The sequence below is a fragment of the Scyliorhinus torazame genome, chromosome 27 (genome assembly GCF_047496885.1).
Source record: "Scyliorhinus torazame isolate Kashiwa2021f chromosome 27, sScyTor2.1, whole genome shotgun sequence".
In the NCBI taxonomy this organism is placed as follows: Eukaryota; Metazoa; Chordata; class Chondrichthyes; order Carcharhiniformes; family Scyliorhinidae; genus Scyliorhinus; species Scyliorhinus torazame.
This window is the reverse complement of record NC_092733.1, coordinates 13,547,896-13,571,874: the sequence shown is the minus strand read 5'-3', so window position 1 is coordinate 13,571,874 and position 23,979 is coordinate 13,547,896. Positions and strand designations below refer to the sequence as shown.

Here is a 23,979-nt window from a genome sequence, read left to right as displayed (position 1 = left end):
GCAAGGAGATGTGACCGGATAATTGATTTTGCTGATGTTGGTTGATGGCCAAGGCATTGAGCGATCTTCCTTCCTCCTTTTTGAAGTGTTCCATGGGATCTATTATGTCCACCACTGACAGCAGACAGGGCCATGGTTTAATGGTACCTCTGGCAGTCTCGCACTCCTTCTGTTGCCCTGAGTGTTGTCGGCCCAGGCTACAGCAAATTATATGGCACCTTTAACATAATGAAACATCTGTAAGTGCTTCACAGGAGCACGGAAAAACAGGACTGCCGCTAGCCACGTAGGTGATATTAGGTGTCGTGTTCAAAAGCTTAAGACAAAGAGATAGTGTCTTAAAGGAGTAAAGTGGGGTCGACAGCAGAGAGGTGTAGGAGGGTTTTCCAGTGGTTGTGGTCTAGGTCTAGGCAACTGAAAGCACCACCACCAATGGCATATAAATTAAAATTGGGCAACGCAAGAGGCCAGAATTGGATGAGCGTGTATGTCACAGGGTTGTGGGGCTAGAGGAGATTTTGCAGATTGGGAGGAGAAAGACCAAGGAGGGATTTGAAAAACAGGATGAGAGTTATAAAATTAAGCCATTGCATGCCCAGGTGCCAGTGTAGCTGAGTGGGCACAGGGGTGATAGAGGAATGAGACCTATTGCGAGTAAGACATGGGCATTGAAGGCTCTGGAGTGGGACCTGTGCCTATTCATGATTCTGAGATGACTGAGCGTACCACTGTGGAGCCAGGTTGATGTCAATACAATCACCATGAATCTTTGGGGCTTGGTGGGTGCTTGAAGGCCTTGAATTTATATCCACGCATTCCCTGTCATCACTTTTTGGGCGTGGGGATTAGTCGTTAACTGAAAAACGAACAGAGATTTGAAAGTGCAAGCTAACTCGTGTATTACATTGTGCACTTACAGCCAGTCATTCGCTTTTGCCTCACTTGCTCATATCGTGGCATCTGATCAAAGTTGCCGCTCAGACCAAACTTTTCTGTGCTCCTTGTCAATTTGGTAAAGCGGCATGCCTTCACGTTGAAATTCTGTTTTGTCAGCTTTAAAGACCAGGAGGAAAAGAGAAGAGGCTGAAACCAAAAACAAAGACAAAGATGCGGCAAAGGGAAAAGTGAAGACCGTTAAAGAGGTTAGTCTGTGCAGTGTGGTCAGTGAATCAAATGTTTAGGTTAAAATTCCACTTTAGGAGTGAAAATGGTTATTGTGTGATGCAACAAATGACGGGATAGACATGGTTACCATGGTACCGTAGCATCTAGCAAATAGAAAGTAGCTCGACCCCAGTGTGCCTGAGGATCTGATGCCCTCTATCATATTGCAACGTGCAACGTAGTACTGGGATCCTGATTTTTATTGTTAATGAATAAGTCCGGTTAATGTCTTCAAGAGGGTCTTGGGCTCTCAATGGTTAGTTGTGTGCAGGCTATAAATGGGTGCTCTTGATGATGGCTATTTAGGGTGCCTGGGAGGTGGCAATGAAAGGGAAGGATATTGTGAGTTGCCATTGATAAAAGTAGACGGTAGGTGTTTTATCAAATGGAGGTGGAAAATATGGCTGTTTGTGTCTTGAGAACGTAAGAATAACGAGGCACGGCATAGGAATGGGGAGCCACGGAGGATCACAGGATCATCAAGTCCCATTTCCCAGCCTCCAGCCTTGGTCGCATTTCAGGTACTTCAATCTCCTCATCTGGCGATAGAGCTGGGAACTGTCGCAGTGAATGAGCAACGATGCCTTCTATCTTGGAGAGCTACTTGAGGGTGAATTAATTGGGTGGGCAAGTTTCATCTCTGGAAATGTTAGGTCACAGAAAGTCATGGATATAGAAATGTCTGGCACCGAAGGAGGCCATTTGGCCCATAACGTGGCAGTGGCCAGATTTGTTCCCTGGGTGTGTCCCCATGCGCGTAATCATTCCTGGAGATTGTGGAGGTGCTACGTTCTTCTGTCCTTTTATTTCCCCATTGTAGTATTGGGCAGTTGGAAAGAGTAGGAGCCAGAGCAAGATAGGGAAGTGCTAATTAGGCTGGAAGCAAGAAGGCACCTTATCTGTATGTCACTGTACAGCGTAATACATTGCCACTGAGAGGGGAGAACCGATTGGAATTGTTCATGAGAGTTCTCCCAGTGAGCCAGAGAAGACACAGCCAGAGTGAGACAGAACCAAGAGTGAGTTTGGGAATTTGAATCTAGGTGGGAATTCGAAGCTGGGTGGGGAGGAAGTGCTTTTTATCCCTGGTAAGTGACCGCTAAGTAGTTTTTCTGTTTTCTTTTCTTTTCATTCGTATATTTATTTATTTTTTCTTCGTTGTTTTTATTTGCGGGGGGGGGGGGGGGGGGAGAAATTGTAGTTGTTGAAGTTAACTGAAGGTTTAAGACATGGCAGGAGATCTCAGACCCGTGTCATGCTCCTCGTGTGCGATGTGGGAGCTCAGGGACACGTCACTGTCCCTGGCTCCTTCACGTGCAAGATGTGTGTCCAGTTGCAGCTCCTGTTAGACCGCTTGACGGCTCTGGAGCTGCGGATGGACTCACTTTGGAGCGTCCGCGATGCTGAAGACGTCGTGGATAGCACGTTTAGCGAGTTGGTCACACCGCAGGTGAAAGGTACTGAGGGAGATAGAAAATGGGTGACCAAAAGACAGAGCAAGAGTAGGAAGGCAGTGCAGGTGTCCCCTGCGGTCATCTCCCTGCAAAACAGATATACCGCTTTGGATACTGTTGAGGGAGATGGCTCCCCAGGGGAAGGCAGCAGCAGCCAGGTTCATGGCACCGTGGCTGGCTCTGCTGCGCAGAAGGGCAGGAAGAAGAATGGCAGGGCTATAGTGATAGGAGACTCAATAGTAAGGGGAATAGACAGGCGGTTCTGCGGACGCAATTGAGACTCCAGGATGGTATGTTGCCTCCCTGGTGCAAGGGTCAAGCATGTCTCGGAGAGGCTGCAGGACATTCTGGGAGGGGAGGGTGAACAGCCAGCTGTCGTGGTGCACATAGGCACCAACGCTATAGGTAAAAAATGGGATGAGGTCCTACAAGCTGAATTCGGGGAGTTAGGAGTTAAACTTAAAAAGTTGGACCTCAAAGGTAGTAATCTCAGGATTGCTACCATTGCCACGAGACAGTCAGAGTAGGAATGACAGGATAGATAGGATTAATGCTTGGCTCGAGAGATGGTGCAAGAGGGAGAGATTCAAACTCCTGGGGCATTGGAACCGGTTCTGAGGGAGGTGGGACCAGTACAAACTGGACGATCTGTACCTGGGCAGGACTGGAACCGATGTCCTGCGGGGGTGTTTGCTAAAGCTGTTGGGGAGAGTTTAAACTAATGTGGCAGGGGGACGGGAACCGATGCAGGAAGTTGGAAGGTAGTAAAACGGGGACAGAAACAAAAGGCAGTAAGGGGGGAAAGTGTAAGGCAGAGAAGCCATAGTCAAAAATCAAAAATGGCGACAGTACAAGGTACAGTGACTGAGGGGAGCTCAGTGAATAGGACCAGGAATACTAAAAGGAATAAAACTGGAAGTAAAAACATTAATGGTAAGCAACGCGGTAGGTTGTTACATGAAGATATGGGTTTAACGACAAGGAAAATTAGGAGAAAAGTTAAGAGGAAATATAATTTAGGAGAGGTTACTGATCGAGGTGTTAAGATTCAGAACAGAGCTAAAAAACCCAACATAAGTGTACTTTACCTGAATGCCCTTAGTATTCGTAATAAGGTAAATGAGTTGATGGTGCAAATCATCGTGAATGACTATGATTTAGTGGCCATTACTGAAACATGGTTAAAGGATGGTCATGACTGGGAGTTAAATATCTACGGGTATCAAACTATTCGGAAGAACAGAGTGGATGGTAAGGGAGGTGGTGTAGCTCTGTTAATTAAGGATGACATCCGGGCAATAGAAAGGGATGACATCGGCTATGGAGGATAAGGTTGAATCCATTTGGGTGGAAATCAGGAATAGTAAGGCGAAAAGGTCACTGATAGGAGTAGTCTATAGGGCACCAAATAGTAACATTATGGTGGGGCAGGCAATAAACAAAGAAATAACTGATGCATGTAGAAATGGTACAGCAGTTATCATGGGGGATTTTAATCTACATGTCGATTGGTTTAACCAGGTCGGTCAAGGCAGCCTTGAGGAGGAGTTTATAGAATGTATCCGCGATAGTTTCCTAGAACAGTATGTAATGGAACATACGAGGGAACAAGCGGTCCTAGATCTGGTCCTGTGTAATGAGACAGGATTGATTCAGGATCTCATAGTTAGGGATATTCTCGGAAGGAGCGATCACAGTATGGTGGAATTTAAAATACTGATGGAGGGTGAGAAGGTAAAATCAAACACTAGTGTTTTGTGCTTAAACAAAGGAGATTACAATGGGATGAGAGAAGAACTAGCTAAGGTAGACTGGGAGCAAAGACTTTATGGTGAAACAGTTGAGGAACAGTGGAGAACCTTCCAAGCGATTTTTCACAGTGCTCAGCAAAGGTTTATACCAACAAAAAGGAAGGACGGTAGAAGGAGGGAAAATCGACCGTGGCTATCTAAGGAAATAAGGGAGAGTATCAAATTGAAGGAAAAAGCATACAAAGTAGCAAAGATTAGTGGGAGACTAGAGGACTGGGAAATCTTTAGGGGGCAACAGAAAGCTACTAAAAAAGCTATAAAGAAGAGTAAGATAGATTATGAGAGTAAACTTGCTCAGAATATAAAAACAGATAGTAAAGGTTTCTACAAATATATAAAACAAAAAAGAGTGGCTAAGGTAAATATTGGTCCTTTAGAGGATGAGAAGGGAGATTTAATAGTGGGAGATGAGGAAATGGCTGAGGAACTGAACAGGTTTTTTGGTTCGGTCTTCACAGTGGAAGAGTGACTGATGGAAATGAGCCTATGACAGGTGAGGACCTTGAGAGGATTGTTATCACTAAGGAGGTAATGATGGGCAAGCTAATGGGGCTCAAGGTAGACCAATCTCCTGGCCCTGATGGAATGCATCCCAGAGTGCTAAAAGAGATGGCTAGGGAAATTGCAAATGCACTAGTGATAATTTACCAAAATTCACTAGACTCTGGGGTGGTCCCGTTGGATTGGAAATTAGCAAACGTGACACCACTGTTTAAAAAAGGAGGTAGGCAGAAAGTAGGTAATTATAGGCCAGTGAACTCCACTTCGGTAGTAGGGAAGATGCTGAATCTATCATCAAGGAAGAAATAGCGAGGCATCTGGATGGAAATTGTCCCATTGGGCAGACGCAGCATGGGTTCATAAAGGGCAGGTCGTGCCGAACTAATTTAGTGGAATTTTTTGAGGACATTACCAGTGCGGTAGATAACGGGGAGCCATTGGATGTGGTATATCTGGATTTCCAGAAAGCCTTTGACAAGGTGCCACACAAAAGGTTGCTGCATAAGATAAAGATGCATGGCATTAAGGGGAAAGTAGTAGCATGGATAGAGGATTGGTTAATTAATAGAAAGCAAAGAGTGGGGATTAATGGGTGTTTCTCTGGTTGGCAATCAGTAGCTAGTGGTGTCCCTCAGGGATCAGTGTTGGGCCCACCACTGTTCACAATTTACATAGACGATTTGGAGTTGGGAACCAAGTGCAATGTGTCAAAGTTTGCAGACGACACTAAGATGAATGGTAAAGCAAAAAGTGCAGAGGATACTGGAAGTCTGCAGAGGGATTTGGATAGGCTAAGTGAATGGGCTAGGGTCTGGCAGATGGAATACAATGTTGACAAATGTGAGGTTATCCATTTTGGTAGGAATAACAGCAGAAGGGATTATTTTTTAAATGAAAAAGTATTAAAACATGCTGCTGTGCAGAGAGACCTGGGTGTGCTAGTGCATGAGTAGCAAAAAGTTGGTTTACAGGTGCAACCGGTGATTAAGAAGGCAAACGGAATTTTGTCCTTCATTGCTAGAGGGATGGAGTTTAAGACTAGGGAGGTTATGCTGCAATTGTATAAGGTGTTAGTGAGGCCACACCTGGAGTATTGTGTTCAGTTTTGGTCTCCTTACTTGAGAAAGGATGTACTGGCACTGGAGGGTGTGCAGAGGAGATTCACTAGGTTAATCCCAGAGCTGAAGGGGTTGGATTACGAGGGGAGGTTGAGCAGACTGGGACTGTACTCTGAATTTAGAAGGATGAGGGGGGGGATCTTATAGAAACATATAAAATTATGAAGGGAATAGATAGGATCGATGCGGGCAGGTTGTTTCCACTGGCGGGTGAAAGCAGAATGAAAAAAATGAAAAATGCTTATTGTCACAAGTAGGCTTCAAATGAAGTTACTGTGAAAAGCCCCTAGTCGCCACATTCCGGCGCCTGTTCGGGGAGGCTGTTACGGGAATTGAACCGTGCTGCTGGCCTGCCTTGGTCTGCTTTCAAAGCCAGTGATTTAGCCCTGTGCTAAACAGCCTCTGAATTAGGGGGCATAGTCTCAAAATAAGGGGAAGTAGATTTAGGACTGAGTTTAGGAGGAACTTCTTCACCCAAAGGGTTGTGAATCTATGGAATTCCTTGCCCAGTGAAGCAGTAGAGGCTCCTTCATTAAATGTTTTTAAGATAAAGATAGATAGTTTTTTGAAGAATAAAGGGATTAAGGGTTATGGTGTTCGGGCCAGAAAGTGGAGCTGAGTCCACAAAAGATCAGCCACGATCTCATTGAATGGCGGAGCAGGCTCGAGGGGCCAGATGGCCTACTCCTGCTCCTAGTTCTTATGTTCTTATTATTGGGAAGCCAACACTAGAATCGCATGCTCTTTTAACGAATATTTATTTTTCTCAATTGACGATGAGGATTAATTTGCATTTATACAGCGCCTTTCATAACCTCGGGACTTGCAAAGCACTTTTGTTAGCGATAAAATACGTCTTGAAGAGTATTCATTGAATTAGTAGGGAAGCACAGCAGCTCGAGTTACACAAGGGCAAGATCATACAAACAGCATTGTGATAAATATCAGATCATCAGTTGTCTGCTTATCAAGTTTCTAAAACCTATTGAGTAGAGTTCCTTCCTATTCTGTGGTCTGAGGTCTTGGGTATTTCAGTTGGATGTGGCGCTGACACCCTTTTGTTTCCTGATGATTTGCTTCGATGGCAAACTGGTAAATGATGGCCCTGTTAGCAGTCTGGATCTTCCGACAAGTGCTTGCTAATATTTGTTATCACACCTATTTTCACAGGATAAGAAAACCGAAAAGAGCGAGGAAGTTTTTGAACTGAAAGTTGTGAATGGCAGCTACATCTTCAATGTAAGAATCTTTCATTCCCGAAATTTAATAGCCCCTTGTGTATCTATATTGCCATTATTTAATTCCTTTTAAATTCTTCTTTGCAGTTCTTTGTAAAGATTCTGTCGACAGAAGAGGAAGGGCTTTATACTCTCAGCTTCCACAACTGTCATAAGGCAGGTTCCGGGAAGAAAAATGCTGTTGGATTTGACATGACAGTAAGTATATTTGCCAAGGGAGGGGGGAAATGGAGGGATATTCCTCCCCGCTTTTTATGGGAATGAAGGTACAGATCAGCCATTGTCTGAATGAATGAAGGAGAAGGCTTAAGGGGCTGAATGATGTCCTTCTGTTCCAAATGCATTCAATCCTCATCTCTTTCCGTCCCTACACGGCTTCCTGTCTGGCACAAGATAATATCTTTCCTCAACAGTTAGTGCTTCTCTTTCCAGTGTACATAATATAGCAATGTGTGTCAATTAAAACAACATAATGCATGCACTCTCTCTCCGTGACGATCACCAATCTAATTTTCTATTGGCTATTGGTTGGCCTTTAATTATTGGCACACGCCATGTCAGACTCTGAACAAAATTCATTTGTTGGGAATGTTATTGTGGATATTTTACAGAATTTGTATTTTGGCTTGCACAGTCGCAATTAGGGACACAGGAATGGGAGTAGGCCATTCAGCCCCTCGAGCCTGTCCCCCACCATTCAATGAGATCAAGGCTGACATGTGGCCTTAATCCATATACCTGCCTTTGACCCATATCCCTTAATATCTTTGATTAGCAAAACTCTATCTATCTCTGATTTAAATTTGATAACTGTACTAGCTTCAACTGCTGTTTGTGGGAGACAGTTCCAAACCTTGACCACCCTTTTGAGTGAAGAAATGCTTCCTAACATCGCTCCTGAATGATCCAGCCCTAATCTTTTGATGGTGCCCCTTAGCTTTAGAATGTCCAACCAATGGAAACAGTTTATCTTTATCTATCCTGTCTTTCCTGTTAATACCTTAAATGCTTTGATCAGATCACCCCATAACCTTCTAAATTCTAGTGAAAACGGGCCTAATTTGAGTAATTTCTCCTTGTGACTTAACCCTCGTAGTCCAAGTATCATTTTAATAAACCCACTTTGCACTCCCTCCAAAGTCAAAATATCCTTCCGAAGGTGTGGTGCCCAGAGTTTCTCACAGTGACTCCAAGTGGGATCTAACCAGAGTTTTGTATAGCTGCAACATAACCCTTTATATTCCAATCCTCGAGATATAAAGGCTAGCATTCCATTAGCCTTTTTAGTACCCAATTATGTTTTTTTCCAATAAAGGGGCAGATGAGTGTGGCCATTCCACCCACCCAGCACATCTTTGGGTTTTTGGGGTGAGACCCAGTCGGACAAGCGGAGAATGTGCAAACTCAACATGGACAGTGACCCAGGGCCGGGATCGAACCCGGGTCCTCGGTGTCGTGAGGCAGCAGGGCTAACCACTGCGCCACCATGCCACCCCCTCCATTAGCCTTTTTGATTATTTTCTGCCCTTGTTCGAGGTATTTTGAGGACCTCTGCACCTTTGCCCCCAAGTCTCTTCGAACACCCACTGTACCTAACCTCTTACCATTTAGAAAGTACTCTGCTCCATCCTTTTTTTCGTCCAAAATGGACAACCTCTCACTTAATTATGTTGAATTCCACTTGCCACAATTTTGCCCATTCACCTAGTCTCAATGTCTCCTTGCAGTTTTATGCTATCATCTAGGCTTTCTCTAACTCCACCTACCTTCGTATCGTCAGCTAATTTGGATATATGACTTTTTATGCCATCGTCCAAGTCAGTAATGAATAATTGAGGCCCCAACACAGATTCCAGTGGTGCGCCACTAATTATCTCCTAGTCAATTTCTGGAAGCCTATAATAATGCAGTGCATTTATATAGTGCCTGCCACAGCAAAATGTCCGAAGGCATTTTACAGGACCATTATCAAACAAAATGTGACGTTGAGCCATGTAAGGCGATATTAGGGCTTGAAAGGTGACCGAAAGCTGAGGAACCAAGTGGGAGGAGACTTGCGTGGCAGGGTCTAATTCTAAGTAACCCCAAGTAGGGATCAAACCTGGTTGGTTCCACGCTGGGCAGCGCATAAACAAGCCCGGCTATTTATTTCTAATTATCGTTGTAACGTTTAGTTTTCTTATGTCTATATTTTAAACCATCCTTCCTTAGATTGAAATAATGGCAAGGAATCCAAAGAACTACCTTTCTGCTGGGGAAACCCCACTGCCGCTGCTCTACTTGGTCATGTCTGGATTTTTCTTTGTGGCAGCCTTGTTCTGGGTTTCCCTCCTTCTGAAACACAGGTAAAGCTCCTTTGGCGTCCAGTGTTTAAACTGCTTTTATAGTAAAGTGCATGAGTTCACCAGTAGTTGTAGAGTGCCATTGTTTTAAAAGGCCCAACGCCAAAGGTGGCATGGTGGCACAGCGGTTAGCACCACTGCCTCACAGCAGCAGGTACCCAAGTTCGATTTTGTGTGGAGTTTGCATGTTCTCACCGTGTCTGCGTGAATTTACTCCGGGTGCTCTGGTTTACTCCCACAGTCTAAAGATGTGCAACTTAGGTGGATTAGCCATGGTAAAATTTCCCCTTGGTGTTCAAAAGGTTAGGTGGTGATTTGGGGATGGGGCGGGTGCATGGGCCGAAGTAGAGTGCTCTTTCAGAGAGTCGGTGCAGACTCAATGGGCTGAAGGCCTCCTGCACGGTAGGGATTCAATGATTTCCATGATCATAAAGCAAAATAAGTGGTCAAAGGGCAGCTGACTAAAAACCCTTCTGTCTTGCGAGAGTGAGCAGGGAAGCAGAGCTTCCTTGCACCCATTGTAATGGTGATGGAAACAATTTTAGTTTTGGTCGCTACCAAGATGCTCAAGCTTAAAAACAAAAGGCCCAGGGAAATGGAAGCTCCCATTAATCGACCAGGCTTCTAAGGTTAAAATTCCATAAAATATTTGTACGCTTTAGAAGAATATTTTATGGAATACTTAATAAATGCACTCGTTTTTCAAATCTTTTTGCATGTTACATTTAAAGCCCTTTCCCTTTCATCTTGTTGCCAATGCGCTGGTTATTAGTACTGTCAAAACTGAAAGGTGGAGGGGGGATGCGGGGAAAGGAAGGATGGAGTTGGGATCGTGGCTTTGAGTTTTAACGTGTGTACTGCAGTTGATGAAGTTCAGTCATCAACATCGATATTCAAGGTTTCAATATCATGAGAAGCAGTTCAGTGGGTTTAGGAGCAAGGAAATTGACTTTGTGTTACTTCACTCTAAATAGAAAAGGCAAGCAGCAACTGCACACCTCTATCCAAAATAAGTTTTTCATGAGTGCTGCAAACACTATTCCACCTGTGAGCACTAAACCGTCTGGTGTAAAGGAAATGAGGGAATTGGCATGGAGTGATGGGACTTAAAAGGAGTCCTGTGTTCCAGTAAGATCCACAATGCAGTGTTATGTTCAACAAAACTACAGGGCACCATGCATGCGTTCCCCTCTGTGCCAACTTTACCTTCCTGTGTTCTTGAGTCATCTCCGTGTCATTGACTGTTTGAATTTCTGTTGTTCCAAATGACTACTGAACCCTACTAACAACTGTCTTTCTCAGGAGCAGTGTATTTAAAATCCACTGGTTGATGGCTGCACTGGCATTCACCAAATCCATCTCCATACTGTTCCATGCTGTAAGTATAAGACGAAGATGACGCTAAATTATAGTGGTATGGGGAATGAGCAGGGGACTTGTGAGATTGCTCTTGCAGGAAGTTGAAATGGCTGGCTGAATGATCTCCTTCTGTGCAGTAATCGTTCTCTGATTCGTGACTGGCTGGCTGCTCCCAGGAACGGTTTCTCGGCTTGGCGGAGAGGTCAGCCAGGGCTAGGCTGCTTTTCAGACCTCGGGTCAGGGAACAGTTAAATGGTGGAGACCAAGTTCCTCCTAATTACCATTGAATGACGCTGTCGTGGAAGTATCGTCAACTGTTAAGAGTCAGTTTTGACCTTCAGTTAGATAACCTGCTGAAGGTCATTCTACGCACTTAGCGCTCTGCCATCAGACATGAGCTCAGCAAGCTTTAAGGAGAAAATATTTTTTTTCCGACATCTTATGAAATGACAGACATGAAATTTTCAGTTAACCTTTGCAATTCACTTTAAATAATCTGAATCACTGGTTGAAGGTTAGGAGTGGGGGGGGCGGGGGCGGAGTGGGGGGGTTGTGCTGCTATGGGACCTGAGTGTGCAGCAGACTGGAGCAAGAAGGGAGGATGAGCAAGGCAGCTGATGGCAACATGGCTGTATTACGCTTTCTGGAGTTGATTCTGTTGCGAGCAGAGGCTGGGTCTGTTCCTATAAAATGGTAAGATCAGGTCTATCATTTTGGTGACACATCTTCATGTCCTGCATCTATAGAACTAGAATTCCTACAGCGCGGAAGGAGACCATTCGGCCCATCGAGTCTGCACCGACCCTCTGAAAGAGCGCCCTACCTCGGCCCGTGCCCCACCCTATCCCCGTAACCCATGACCCCACCTAACCTTTGGACACTTGTCAATTTAGCACCGCCAATCTACCTAACCTGCATATCTTTGGACTATGGGAGGAAACCGGAGCACCCGGAGGAAACCCACACAGATACGGGGAGAAAGTGCAAGGCCGGAATTGAACCCTGGCACTGAGACAGCAGTGCTAACCACCGTGCCACCCAGTTTTATTTTCTTGAAAGAGCACCCTACCTAGGCCCACACTATCCCAGTAACCCCACCTAACTTTTTTTGGACACTAAGGGGCAATTTAGCAAGGCCCAACCATTAACCTGCACATCTTTGGACTGTGGGAGGAAACCAGAGCACCCGGAGGAAACCCACGCAGACACGGGGAAAACGTACAAACGCCACACAGAGTCACCCAAGGTCGGAAACGAACCCAAGTCCCTGGTCCTGTGAGGCACCGTGCTAACCGCTGTGCCACCATGCCGCTCTATTTCATCTAGTTTTTGAGAAGAAAAGTGGAGTTGGGACAGCATGATCGATCCTGCAATACTTTGATCTCTTCTCATCTCTTATCTAGGCATTGACACATGGTTAGTGGCAACACTGACACGAGTCATTCCATGCCTCTTGGCAGTCCAATTGTACATCGGAGAGAAATATTGCGTTTTAGAATATTTATCTCTCTGAAAAGGGCATTTTGACTCCTCACAAAGTAGCCAGCACGAATACAAGTCCCTGCATTTCTGTGCTCACAATCGTGAATCCAATGGTAATAGACGAGGAGCAGAGCAATATTGGAGGGCAGGCTCTGGTGCTGTCTGGTGCAAAGCATGGTGTGTCTATGGACTAATATGACTGCAATTTCTTCAAATGTTGCTTTAAGGGATTTCAAGTTGGAAAGTGCAGTATCTTGGGTGTCGGTTTAGCGATTTGCCATTTATCAACGTTCTGAAGACAGAAACACCAGGAGCCAGCTGAGTTTATGTGGCACTTTTTAAATGCATGCCACAAATGCCGAGACAAGAGTTGAGGAGAAATCAAAGTATTGCAAGGACCATTCTCTAACGGATCATGTTGTCTCCCATCCTTTTTTGTTTAAACTATGTAAAATAGAAGCAGGACAAGATTGTGTCACCAGAATGCTAGACATGATCCTATTTTATAGGAACACACCCACAGTGCGCAACTGTTCAAGTGATATTTGCTTGTCTTATCTCTTTCTATAAAGTGTTCTCAATCCTTATTATTTGTTTCCAGATAAACTATTATTTCATTGCTGTTAAGGGATCAGCAATTGAAGGTTGGGCTGTGATGTACTACATTACCCATCTGTAAGTATATATTAGGGTGTTTGAACGAAGGGTACAGGTGATGCAGGTTGTGGGGCTCTGGGCTACCATTCAACTGGCCTTGGCTGGCCATTGAATGCTGTGGCTCTCTGATCTCTGTTTCTATTGTTGCTCCAGAGTTAAGTTGTGGCCCCTGGACAGCGCGCTCATCACCGAGGCAGAAAGTCTAAGTTTCACTGCAGAGACTTGACACTCCAGGTTGACACTCCAATGCCATGCTGGGGGAGAGCTTCACTGTGCTGTCTTTTGGATAGGATGCCAAACTGAGGCTCCGTCTACACTCTTGAGTGGACTTGAAAACTGCCTGTTGCCGGTGTCTTCAACAAAATTTATCCTGCAACTAACATGACAGATTATCTGGTCATTGCTATTTGTGGGATCTTGCTGAACACACATTTTGCTGTGTTTCCTACATTGCAACGGTGACTACATTCGGGGGGGAACAAGTGGTTTGAGAGACCTGAGTTTGTGATAGAGGCATCTTCTCTTGAGTCAACACAGAACATAGAACATTACAGCGCAGTACAGGCCCTTCGGCCCTCGATGTTGCGCCGACCTGTGAAACCACTCTAAAGCCCATCTACATTATTCCCTTATTGTCCATATATCTATCCAATGACCATTTGAATGCCCTTCGTGTTGGCGAGTCTACTACTGTTGCAGGCAGGGCATTCCACACCCTTACTACTCTCTGAGTAAAGAACCTACCTCTGACATCTGTCCTATATCTCCCCTCAATTTAAAACTATGTCCCCTCATGCTCAACATCACCATCTGAGGAAAAAGGCTCTCACTGTCCACCCCATTTAATCCTCTGATCATCTTGTATGCCTCAATTAAGTCACCTCTTAACCTTCTTCTCCCGAACGAAAACAGCCTCAAGTCCCTCAGCCTTCCCTCATAAGATCTTCCCTCCATACCAGGCAACATTCTGGTAAATCTCCTCTGCACCCTTTCCAATGCTTTCACATCCTTCCTATAATGCGGCGACCAGAATTGCACGCAATACTCCAAATGCGGCCGCACCAGAGTTTTGTACAGCTGCAACATGACCTCATGGCTCCGAAACTCAATCCCTCTACCAATAAAAGCTAACACACCGTACGCCTTCTTAACAACCCTCTCAACCTGGGTGGCAACTTTCAGGGATCGATGTACATGACACCGAGATCTCTCTGCTCATCCACACTGCCAAGAATCTTACCATTAGCCCAGTACTCTGTCTTCCTGTTATTCCTTCCAAAATGAATCACCTCGCACTTTTCTGCATTAAACTCCAGTTGCCACCTCTCAGCCCAGCGCTGCAGCTTATCTATGTCCCTCTGTAACTTGTAACATCCTTCCGCACTGTCCACAACTCCACCGACTTTAGTGTCATCTGCAAATTTACTCACCCATCCTTCTACGCCCTCCTCCAGGTCATTTATAAAAATGGCAAACAGCAGTGGCCCCAAAATAGATCCTTGTGGTACACCACAAGTAACTGGACTCCAGTCTGAACATTTCCCATCAACCACCACCCTTTGTCTTCTTCCAGCTAGCCAATTTCTGATCCAAACTGCTAAATCCCCCTGAATCCCATGCCTCCGTATTTTCTGCAGTAGCCTACCGTGGGGAGCCTTATCAAACGCTTTACTGAAATCCATATACACCACATCAACTGCTTTACCCTCATCCACCTGTTTGGTCACCTTCTCAAAGAACTCAATAAGGTTTGTGAGGCACGACCTACCCTTCACAAAACCGTGTTGACTATCTCGAATCAAATTATTCCTTTCCAGATGATTATACATCCTATCTCTTATAAACCTTTCCAAGACTTTGCCCACAACAGAAGTAAGGATCACTGGTCTATAGTTACCGGGGTTCTCTCTATTCCCCTTCTTGAACAAGGGGACAACATTTGCTATCCTCGTCTTCTGGCACTATTCCAGTAGACAAAGATGACTTAAAGATCAAAGCCAAAGGCACCGCAATCTCCTCCCTAGCTTCCCAGTGAATCCTAGGATAAATCCCATCTGGCCCTGGGGAGTTATCTATTTTCACACTTTCCAGAATTGCTGACACCTCCTCCTTCTGAACCTCAAGCCCGTCTAGTCTAGTAGTCTGAATCTTAAGTATTTTCCTCGACAACATTGTCTTTTTCCTGTGTGAATACTGACGAAAAATATTCATTTAGCACCTTTCCTCTATCCTCGGACTCCACGCACAACTTCCCACTACTCTTGCCCTCGTCAGTCTTTTATTCCTGGAGAGCAATAGACAAATTGTTTTTCAGAAAGGGTGTTTCTTTGAAAGTGATTGTAACAATTTAAACTTCATGTCCTACCTTCTGCAGATTGAAAGGCGCCTTGCTGTTTATTACTTTGGCTCTGATTGGCACAGGATGGGCTTTCGTAAAATATATTCTGTCAGATAAAGACAAAAAGATCTTCATGATTGTGATTCCGCTGCAGGTAAACCAAGTTTAAAATACTTGGGGCTGGAATTCCTTTCTATAATGTGTATTATTTTGAGGACTGCAGTCAGTTTTCTAGTAGTATGTAGATGATTTCAAAATTTAAAAAAATATATATATATTTATTAAAGTTTTTTAACACAATTTTTCTCCCTTACAAACAATGACCCCCCCCCCCCCCGTAACAAAAAAAAAGAGAAATTGCGCAGAGCAAGATATATACATGGCAAAATGATATATTTACACAGCTTTGTACACTGGCCCTCACCCGTACGTGCCAGTTTCCCCAACCCTTCATGTTATCTCTTGCTCATCCACCCTCCCAGGCAGTGTCGTGTCCCCCCCCCCCCCCCCCCCCCCCCCCCCAAAGGTTGCTGCTGCTGCTGACCGACCTTCCTCGAACGCTCCGCGAGATAGTCTAGGAACAGTTGCCACCGCCTGTAGAACCCCTGCGCAGACCCTCTCAAGGCAAACTTAGTCCTCTCCAACTTTATGAACCCAGCCATTTCATTTATCCAGGCCTCCAGGCTAGGGGGCTTCGCCTCCTTCCACATTAGCAAGATCCTTCGCCGGGCTACTAGGGACGCAAAGGCCAGAATGCCGGCCTCTTTCGCCTCCTGCACTCCCGGTTCGTCCACTACTCCAAATATTGCTAGCCCCCAGCTTGGCTTGACCCGGACTTTCACCACCTGAGATATTGCTCCCGCCACTCCTCTCCAGAACCCCTCCAGTGCCGGGCATGACCAAAACATATGGACATGGTTCGCCGGGCTTCCTGAGCACCTTCCGCATCTGTCCTCTACCCCAAAGAACCCACTCAACCTCGCCCCTGTCAAGTGCGCTCTGTGAACCACCTTAAATTGTATCAGGCTGAGCCTGGCACATGAGGAGGAGGAATTAACCCTACCTAGGGCATCAGCCCACAGACCTTCCTCGATCTCCTCTCCCAGCTCCTCCTCCCATTTACCCTTCAACTCTTCTACCAGCGCTTCCCCCTCTTTCAACTCCTGGTGTATTTCCAACACCTTGCCCTCCCCGACCCATACACCCGAGATCACCCTATCTTGAACTTCTTGTGCTGGGAGCAACGGGAATTCCCTCACCTGTCGCCTCACAAAAGCCCTATATGCATATATCTAAAGGCATTTCCCGGGGTAACTTGAACTTCTCCTCCAGTGCCCCTAGGCTCGCAAACGTCCCGTCGATGAACAGGTCCCCCATTCTTCCAATCCCCACCCGATGCCAGCTCTGGAACCCCCCGTCCATCTTCCCTGGGACAAACCGGTGGTTACCCCTGATCGAGGACCACACCGATGCTCCCATTGCACCCCAGTGCCGTCTCCACTGGCCCCAGATCCTTAGCGTTGCCGCCACCACCGGGCTCGTGGTATACTTTGTCGGCGAGAGTGGCAGCGGTGCCGTCACCAACGCCCCCAGGCTCGTTCCTTTACAGGACGCCATCTTAATCCTCTTACATGCCGCCACCTCTCCCTCCATAACCCACTTGTGGATCATCGCCACATTTGCTGCCCAGTAGTAGCTCCCCAGGTTTGGCAGCGCCAACCCTCCTCGGTCCCTACTGCGTTCCAGGAACCCTCTCCTTACACTCGGGGTCTTATTCGCCCACACAAACCCCATAATACTCCTGCCTACTCTCTTAAAAAAGGCCTTCGTGATCACGATGGGAAGGCACTGAAACAGAAACCTCAGAAGGACCACCATTTTGACCGACTGCACTCGACCCGCCAGCGAGAGCGGTAACATGTCCCATCTTTAGAAATCCTCCTCCATTTGCTCCACCAACCTCGCCAGATTCAGTTTATGCAGCGTCCCCCAACTCACCCAACGGGGCAGCACGGTAGCATTGTGGATAGCACAAATGCTTCACAGCTCCAGGGTCCCAGGTTCGATTCCGGCTTGGGTCACAGTCTGTGCGGAGTCTGCACATCCTCCCCGTGTGTGCGTGGGTTTCCTCCGGGTGTTCCGGTTTCCTCCCACAGTCCAAAGATGTGCGGGTTAGGTGGATTGGCCATGCTAAATTGCCCATAGTGTCCAAAATTGCCCTTAGTGTAGGGTGGGGTTACTGGGTTATGGGGATAGGGTGGCGGTGTGGACCTTGGGTAGGGTGCTCTTTCCAAGAGCCGGTGCAGACTCGATGGGCCGAATGGCCTCCTTCTGCACTGTAAATTCTATGATTCTATGATATGATTCCTGGCTATCTGGATCCCCAGATACCGAAAGCTCCCCTCCGGCCTCCTCAGCGGTAGGTCCCCTATCCCTCTTTCTTGGTCCCCCGCCTGTAATACAAAGAGCTCACTCTTCCCTACATTGAGCTTATAGCCCGAAAAATCCCCAAACTCCCTTAGAGTCTGCATGACCTCCACCATCACCTCCATTGGATCCGCCACGTACAGCAACAGGTCATCCGCATATAGTGACACTCGATGCTCTTCTCCCCCTCGGACCACCCCCCTCCATTTATTAGACTCCCTCAATGACATGGGCAATGGTTCGATCGCCAATGCGAACAACAGGGGGGACAGGGGGCACCCCTGCCTCGTCCCTCGGTACAGTTGAAAGTACTCCGACCTCCGCCAGTTCGTCACTACACTCGCCATCTGGGCTCTGTAAATGAGCTTAACCCAATTGATAAACCCTACCCCGAACCCAAACCTATGCAGCACCTCCCAGAGGTACTCCCACTCTACTCGGTCAAAGGCCTTCTCCGCGTCCATAGCAGTCACTATCTCCGCCTCTCCCTCCTCCGATGGCATCATTATCTCGTTTAAGAGCCGCCGCACATTGTGTTTAGTTGCCTGCCCTTTACAAATCCCGTCTGGTCCTCGTGGATTACTCCCGGGACACAGTCCTCGATCCTCGTGGCCAGCACTTTTGCCAGAAACTTTGCATCCACATTGAGGAGCGAGATCGGCCTGTACGAACCACATTGCAGTGGGTCCTTGTCCCGCTTTAGGATCAAAGAAATTGTCGCTTCCGACATTGTTGGGGGCAGGGTCACCTCCTCTCTTGCCTCGTTAAAGGTCCTCACCAGTAGCGGGGCCAACAGGTCTGCGTACTTCCTGTAGAACTCCACCGGGAATCCATCCGGTCCCGGGGCCTTCCCCGCCTGCATGCTCCCTAAACCCTTGCTCAGCTCCTCCAACCCAATTGGTGCCCCCAAACCAGCCACCTCTTGCTCTTCCACCCTCGGGAATCTCAGCTGATCTAGGAATCGTCTCATCCCCTCTTCCCCCGCTGGGGGCTGGGATCTGTACAGCTCTTCATAAAAGACCTTGAATACCTTGTTTATTTTCGTCGCACTCCGAACCGTGGCACCCCTTCCATCTTTGACTCCCCCTACTTCCCTCGCTGCCATCCTCTTACGGAGCTGGTGTGCCAGCATCCGACTAGCCTTTTCCCCATGCTCGTTGGTTGCCCCCTGTGCTTTCCTCCACTGTGCCTCCGTCTTCCCTGTGGTCAACAGGTCAAACTCCGTCTGGAGCCGTCGTCTTTCCCCAAGTAATCTTTCCTCCGGGGCCTCTGCGTATCTCCTGTCCACTCTCAAAATCTCCCCCACTAACCTCTCCCTTTCCGTACCCTCTGTCTTCTCCCTATGAGCCCTAATGGAAATTAGCTCTCCCCTGATCACCGCCTTCAACGCCTCCCATACCACCCCCAACCGCACCTCCCCGTTGTCGTTGGCCTCCAAGTACCTTTCGATACACCCCCTCACCTTCCCACACACCACCTCGTCTGCCAGCAGTCCCACATCCAGCCGCCACAACGGGCGTTGGTCCCTCTCCTCTCCCAGCTCCAGTTCCACCCAGTGCGGGGCATGGTCCGAAACGGCTATAGCCGAATACTCCGTCCCCTCCACCCTCTGGATGAGCGCCCTACTCAGAACAAAGAAATCTATCCGGGAGTAGGCTTTGTGTACATGGGAGAAGAAAGAAAATTCCCTGGCCTGCGGCCTTGCAAACCGCCATGGGTCCACTCCCCCCATCTGATCCATAAACCCCCTAAGTACCTTGGCCGCCGCCGGCCTCTTTCCAGTCCGTGATTTGGAGCGGTCCACTGCTGGATCCAACACTGTATTGAAGTCCCCTCCCATTATCAGGCCTCCTATCTCCAGGTCCGGAATGTGCCCCAACATGCGCTTCATGAATCCTGCATCATCCCAGTTCGGGGAGTATACGTTTACCAACACCACCCACGTCCCTTGCAGCCTACCGCTCACCATTACATATCGCCCTCCATTGTCCGCTACAATAGTCTTGGCCTCAAATGACACCCGCTTTCCCACCAATCTTGCCACCCCTCTATTCTTCTCGTCCAGTCCCGAGTGGAATACCTGTCCTACCCATCCCTTTCTTAACCTGACCTGGTCCGCCACCTTCAGATGTGTCTCTTGGAGTATGGCCACGTCCGCCTTCAGTCCCTTTAAGTGCGCGAACACGCGAGCCCTCTTCACCGGCCCATTCAGGCCCCTCGCATTCCACTTTAACAGCCGGATTGGAGGGGCTCACCCCTATATACAACAACCATCACACATCAAACCCCAAAACATCCCCCCCCCACCCTCACAAACCCTCAGTTAGAGTCCAACTTTTCGGCTTGTACAAAGGTCCACGCCTCTTCAGGCGTTTCGAAGTAATAGTGTTGGCCCTTGTATGTGACCCACAGTCGCGCTGGCTGCAGCATTCCGAATTTCACTTCTTTCCGGTACAACGCCGCTTTGGCCCGGTTGAAACCCGCTCTCCGCTTTGCAACCTCCGTGCTCCAGTCCGGGTATATTCGGATCTCTGCATTGTCCCACTTACTGCTCCGCTCCTTCTTGGCCCATCTCAGGACCCACTCTCTGTCCGTGAACCGGTGGAACCTCACCACCATCGCCCTAGGCGGCTCATTTGCCTGGGGCTTCTTCGCCAGCACCCGATGTGCCCCGTCCAACTCCAGCGGCCTCGAAGGGGCCTTCGTGCCCATCATCGCCTCGAGCATCGTGTTCGCGTATGCCCCGGCATCAGCCCCCTCCACTCCCTCAGGGAGACCCAGGATTTGCAGATTCTTTCTCCTCGACCTGTTCTCCAGGTCTTCGAGTCTTCCCGCCCACCTCTTGTGTAGCGCCTCGTTCTGCTCCACTCTCACCGCCAGGCCCACGAGCTCGTCCTCGTTCTGACTGACTCTTTTCTGTACCTCCTGGATCTTAGCTTTGTGGGCCTTCTGCGTGATCCCGAGTCCTTCAATTGCCGAAAGCATAGGCGCCAACATCTCCTTACGCATCTCCTCGCGCTGCTCCTCGAAGCAGCGCTTGATGAACTCCTGCAGCTCCCCTTTGTCCCTGGCCGCCGCCATTTTGTTTTCTTTCCCTCGCTTCTCCCGTTGCTCCAGTGCCGCTCCTTTGGCCGTTACACTTCTGGTCCGTTTCATAGGAGTTGGCAGTGTTTGCTTCACCAGTCTGCCCCAAAAAGTCTATGGAAACTGCTGAAAAAGGTCTGAGAGCCGGTTCCAGATGGGAGCTGCCGAATGCGCGACCTACTCCTCCATGGCCGCCACCGGAAGCCTCTTCCCTGCTTCTTCAATGGCCTTGGTAGATCTTTTCACAGTTGTTCCCTCTGCTGCTAGAATTCACCTTTGATAGAGTCAAGTCAGATTGCAGCTTTAAGCTAGCCCTTCCCCCGCCTGCATGCTGGAAGAGGCTTTTGTCTAAACCTGCAGCCAAAGCCAAATCTTTTACTGTTTCTGCCGGGCCTGGCAGCCAAAAGACATAACATTCCTGGGGGACACTGTCAGGGGAATGCTGCAGTCTTCTTCCCACTCCGGGAAATGTCAAACAAATGCCGTGGGGGCCCTGTAAAAGAGGCCAAAAGTCCGTTCCAAGCGGAGCTACCGAATATGCGACCTAGCTCTGCATAGCCACACCCGGAAGCAGATGATTTCAAAATTAATTGATTACCAAATTCTTGAAAGCACTTTGGAACTATAGGGTGCGATTCCGCCAAATAATTTCTAAGTGTCTTTTAGGTGAATTTGGCGGGATTTTTCTCGACGGCATTTGGGTGCGATCCACACCACTGTTCAATCACACTTGGTCATATTTTGTGCCTTCGGTCAAGCCCACACTTCGAAATGTTTTCAACACCGGGCACTCGCCAGTGAGAACGGCTCCTCAGAGATCAGGCCACCATTTTGAAAAAGTGTCCCAATCTCTAAATGAACTTGAGGGTCACCCACCCACGGGCAATCTCCCACCCACGGGCAATCTCTACACCCCCCCCCCCCCGCACAAGGGCATTAACCCTCTTTCCCCCCAAGTGAAGATGAACCTCTATGGGGTTGCTGGGGGCCCCCCCCTTTGCAGGCCTCCCCACTCCCCTTTCAGGCCCCTACCCTTAACCTTTTCCCCCCTCCAGCCTTTATGAGGCCCCTTCATACCCTTGACCTCCCTGACTCTTGGTAGCGCCACCTGGGCACCTTGGCAGTGCCAGGCTGGCAGTGCAAGGTGCTCAGGTGACCGAGGCAGAGCCAGGGAACATCTCTTTTCCCCCCCCCCCCCCCATGGTGGTTTTAGACCTGGTCCACTGTGGACCAGTATTAAACGCAGCCTAGTCCACGCCTTGCTGGGGGGACTGTTAGTTCCCAAGCACCGGGAGAATCCGGCGCAGACGTATTTAAATGAGCAGTATAGTTCATTTAAGTGTTAATTGGCGAGATTTAGATGGTGACTTTTCAGGGGTTCACTTCATTCCCACAGTACTGGACTTTCTCATACCTTATCAGATTGGCCATTTGTAAGCTGCACACTGATTGTCAGCAGGATATTTCCCGGGAGCGGATTGGAGTTGTGAGCATCTGAGATGATGTCAATGTTACCAAGTTATGTTCACTTTCACTGGGTAAGAGGGTAGCTGCCAGAATTGCACAGAGTTAAGAATATAAGAATTGGGGGCGGGAATAGGCCTTTCGGCTCTGCAAGCTCATTCCGTCATTCAGTCCAATGTACATTCGCTGCTGTGTTCCTTCGGGTGCCTTTCTTAATTTCCCCACTGCTCAATTTTCCCACCTTCAGCCAGCCCACCCTGGACACTGAACACCTTAAACCATCTCCCTTATTGAATCCATAGGAAATCATTGCTCCTGCGACACCCTGTACCACTGCAGATGTTGCATCAAGCACACACTGCCGTCTTTTCAATGTAAACTCTCAACCCGTTATTGGTCTGAAAAACTTAAACCAGGAAAACAATCCATGATGTTACGTAGCCCCTCAATTTTGTGTTACAATAATAGTTGCAAAATGTTCAGTTGATCCAAGTTTACATGTTTAGAAAAAAAACCAATGATTTGGGAAGGTTCTGCAGAGGATATCTGCACAAATGTCCTGCTTATTCAATGGCAGCACTGTCTATTGGTCATTAGTTAAGTTGTTTGTCCTTTGGAGGCAGTGAGGAGGGGAAGCTACAGTAGTGGACGTTACTAAATTGTGGGCAGTTTAGCCGTATTACTGTTCAGGTATTCACCTCACTTTGTACAGTTCAAATCTAAGATTAGGATTGTAATAACCTTGGCCAGTATCTGCAGTGCATTGTTCGATAATTGATAATGTCACCCAGAAGAATTTATTAAAATAGTAGGGTGAGGGTGGGGCTGCTCTGATAACCGAATGGCTAGTTATTTTCTCCAAATGACAAGCTTCCAAAAGTGCCTGATTATCCCAAAGGAATGGTGTTGCACCTCATGTTGCCTCCCTGTTTGGATGGACTTTAGGAATCACGTCAGACTGGGGCGGTCTTCCAATGCCCTGACCAATGTTCCGGCATTGACCACCAACAAAAGCATGGGTTAAATGACCAACGTGCCTGGTGCCTGCTGGTGCAGAATAACGCCTCGCTTGTCTGTGCAAACATGATAAAAGTCCTGCCTAAATAAAGCATCCTGATGTGCTTCTTTACACACGCACACACTCTTATTACTGGCTGAGATACGGACCTGAGGTAGAAATGTGACATTGGGTGAAAACAGTTCATTAAAAATAGATGAAGGCTAGCTGTAAACAATTTTCCTTAGCAATATAAACTGAGAACCTCAAGGATTATTTGTTTGTACTCTTGATTTTTGGACAAGAGTATGCTAAACAGAATGTCATATTTGCAGATGATAGCAAATGAGGGGGAACAATGCGACCGACTGGGAAGGATTTAAATCTTGAATAACTGGGCCAATAGGTGGCAGATTCAGCTGCTGTTTGGACTGTGCCCCAACAGTGATAGTACCCAGTTACAGGAGAGGCACCCGGCCCGACTGAATGAGCATGCGGAAAAATAATTCTCGTCAGCTACTCATTCATCTAAGCTTTCTATTA

The 23,979-nt window shown here is 47.5% G+C and overlaps 1 protein-coding gene across 1 annotated transcript in view; it reads left to right on the top strand.

The window, feature by feature from the left end:
* Positions 1-23,979, top strand: part of LOC140403211 (protein GPR107-like) — a 40,293-nt gene that overhangs the window by 5,522 nt on the left and 10,792 nt on the right. Inside the window, exons 5-11 of the mRNA XM_072490964.1 lie at positions 1,054-1,142; positions 7,219-7,287; positions 7,374-7,484; positions 9,498-9,631; positions 10,931-11,006; positions 13,071-13,144; positions 15,501-15,618. Coding sequence (XP_072347065.1) covers positions 1,054-1,142; positions 7,219-7,287; positions 7,374-7,484; positions 9,498-9,631; positions 10,931-11,006; positions 13,071-13,144; positions 15,501-15,618 — 671 coding nt within the window. The remainder of the gene's footprint in view (positions 1-1,053; positions 1,143-7,218; positions 7,288-7,373; positions 7,485-9,497; positions 9,632-10,930; positions 11,007-13,070; positions 13,145-15,500; positions 15,619-23,979) is intronic.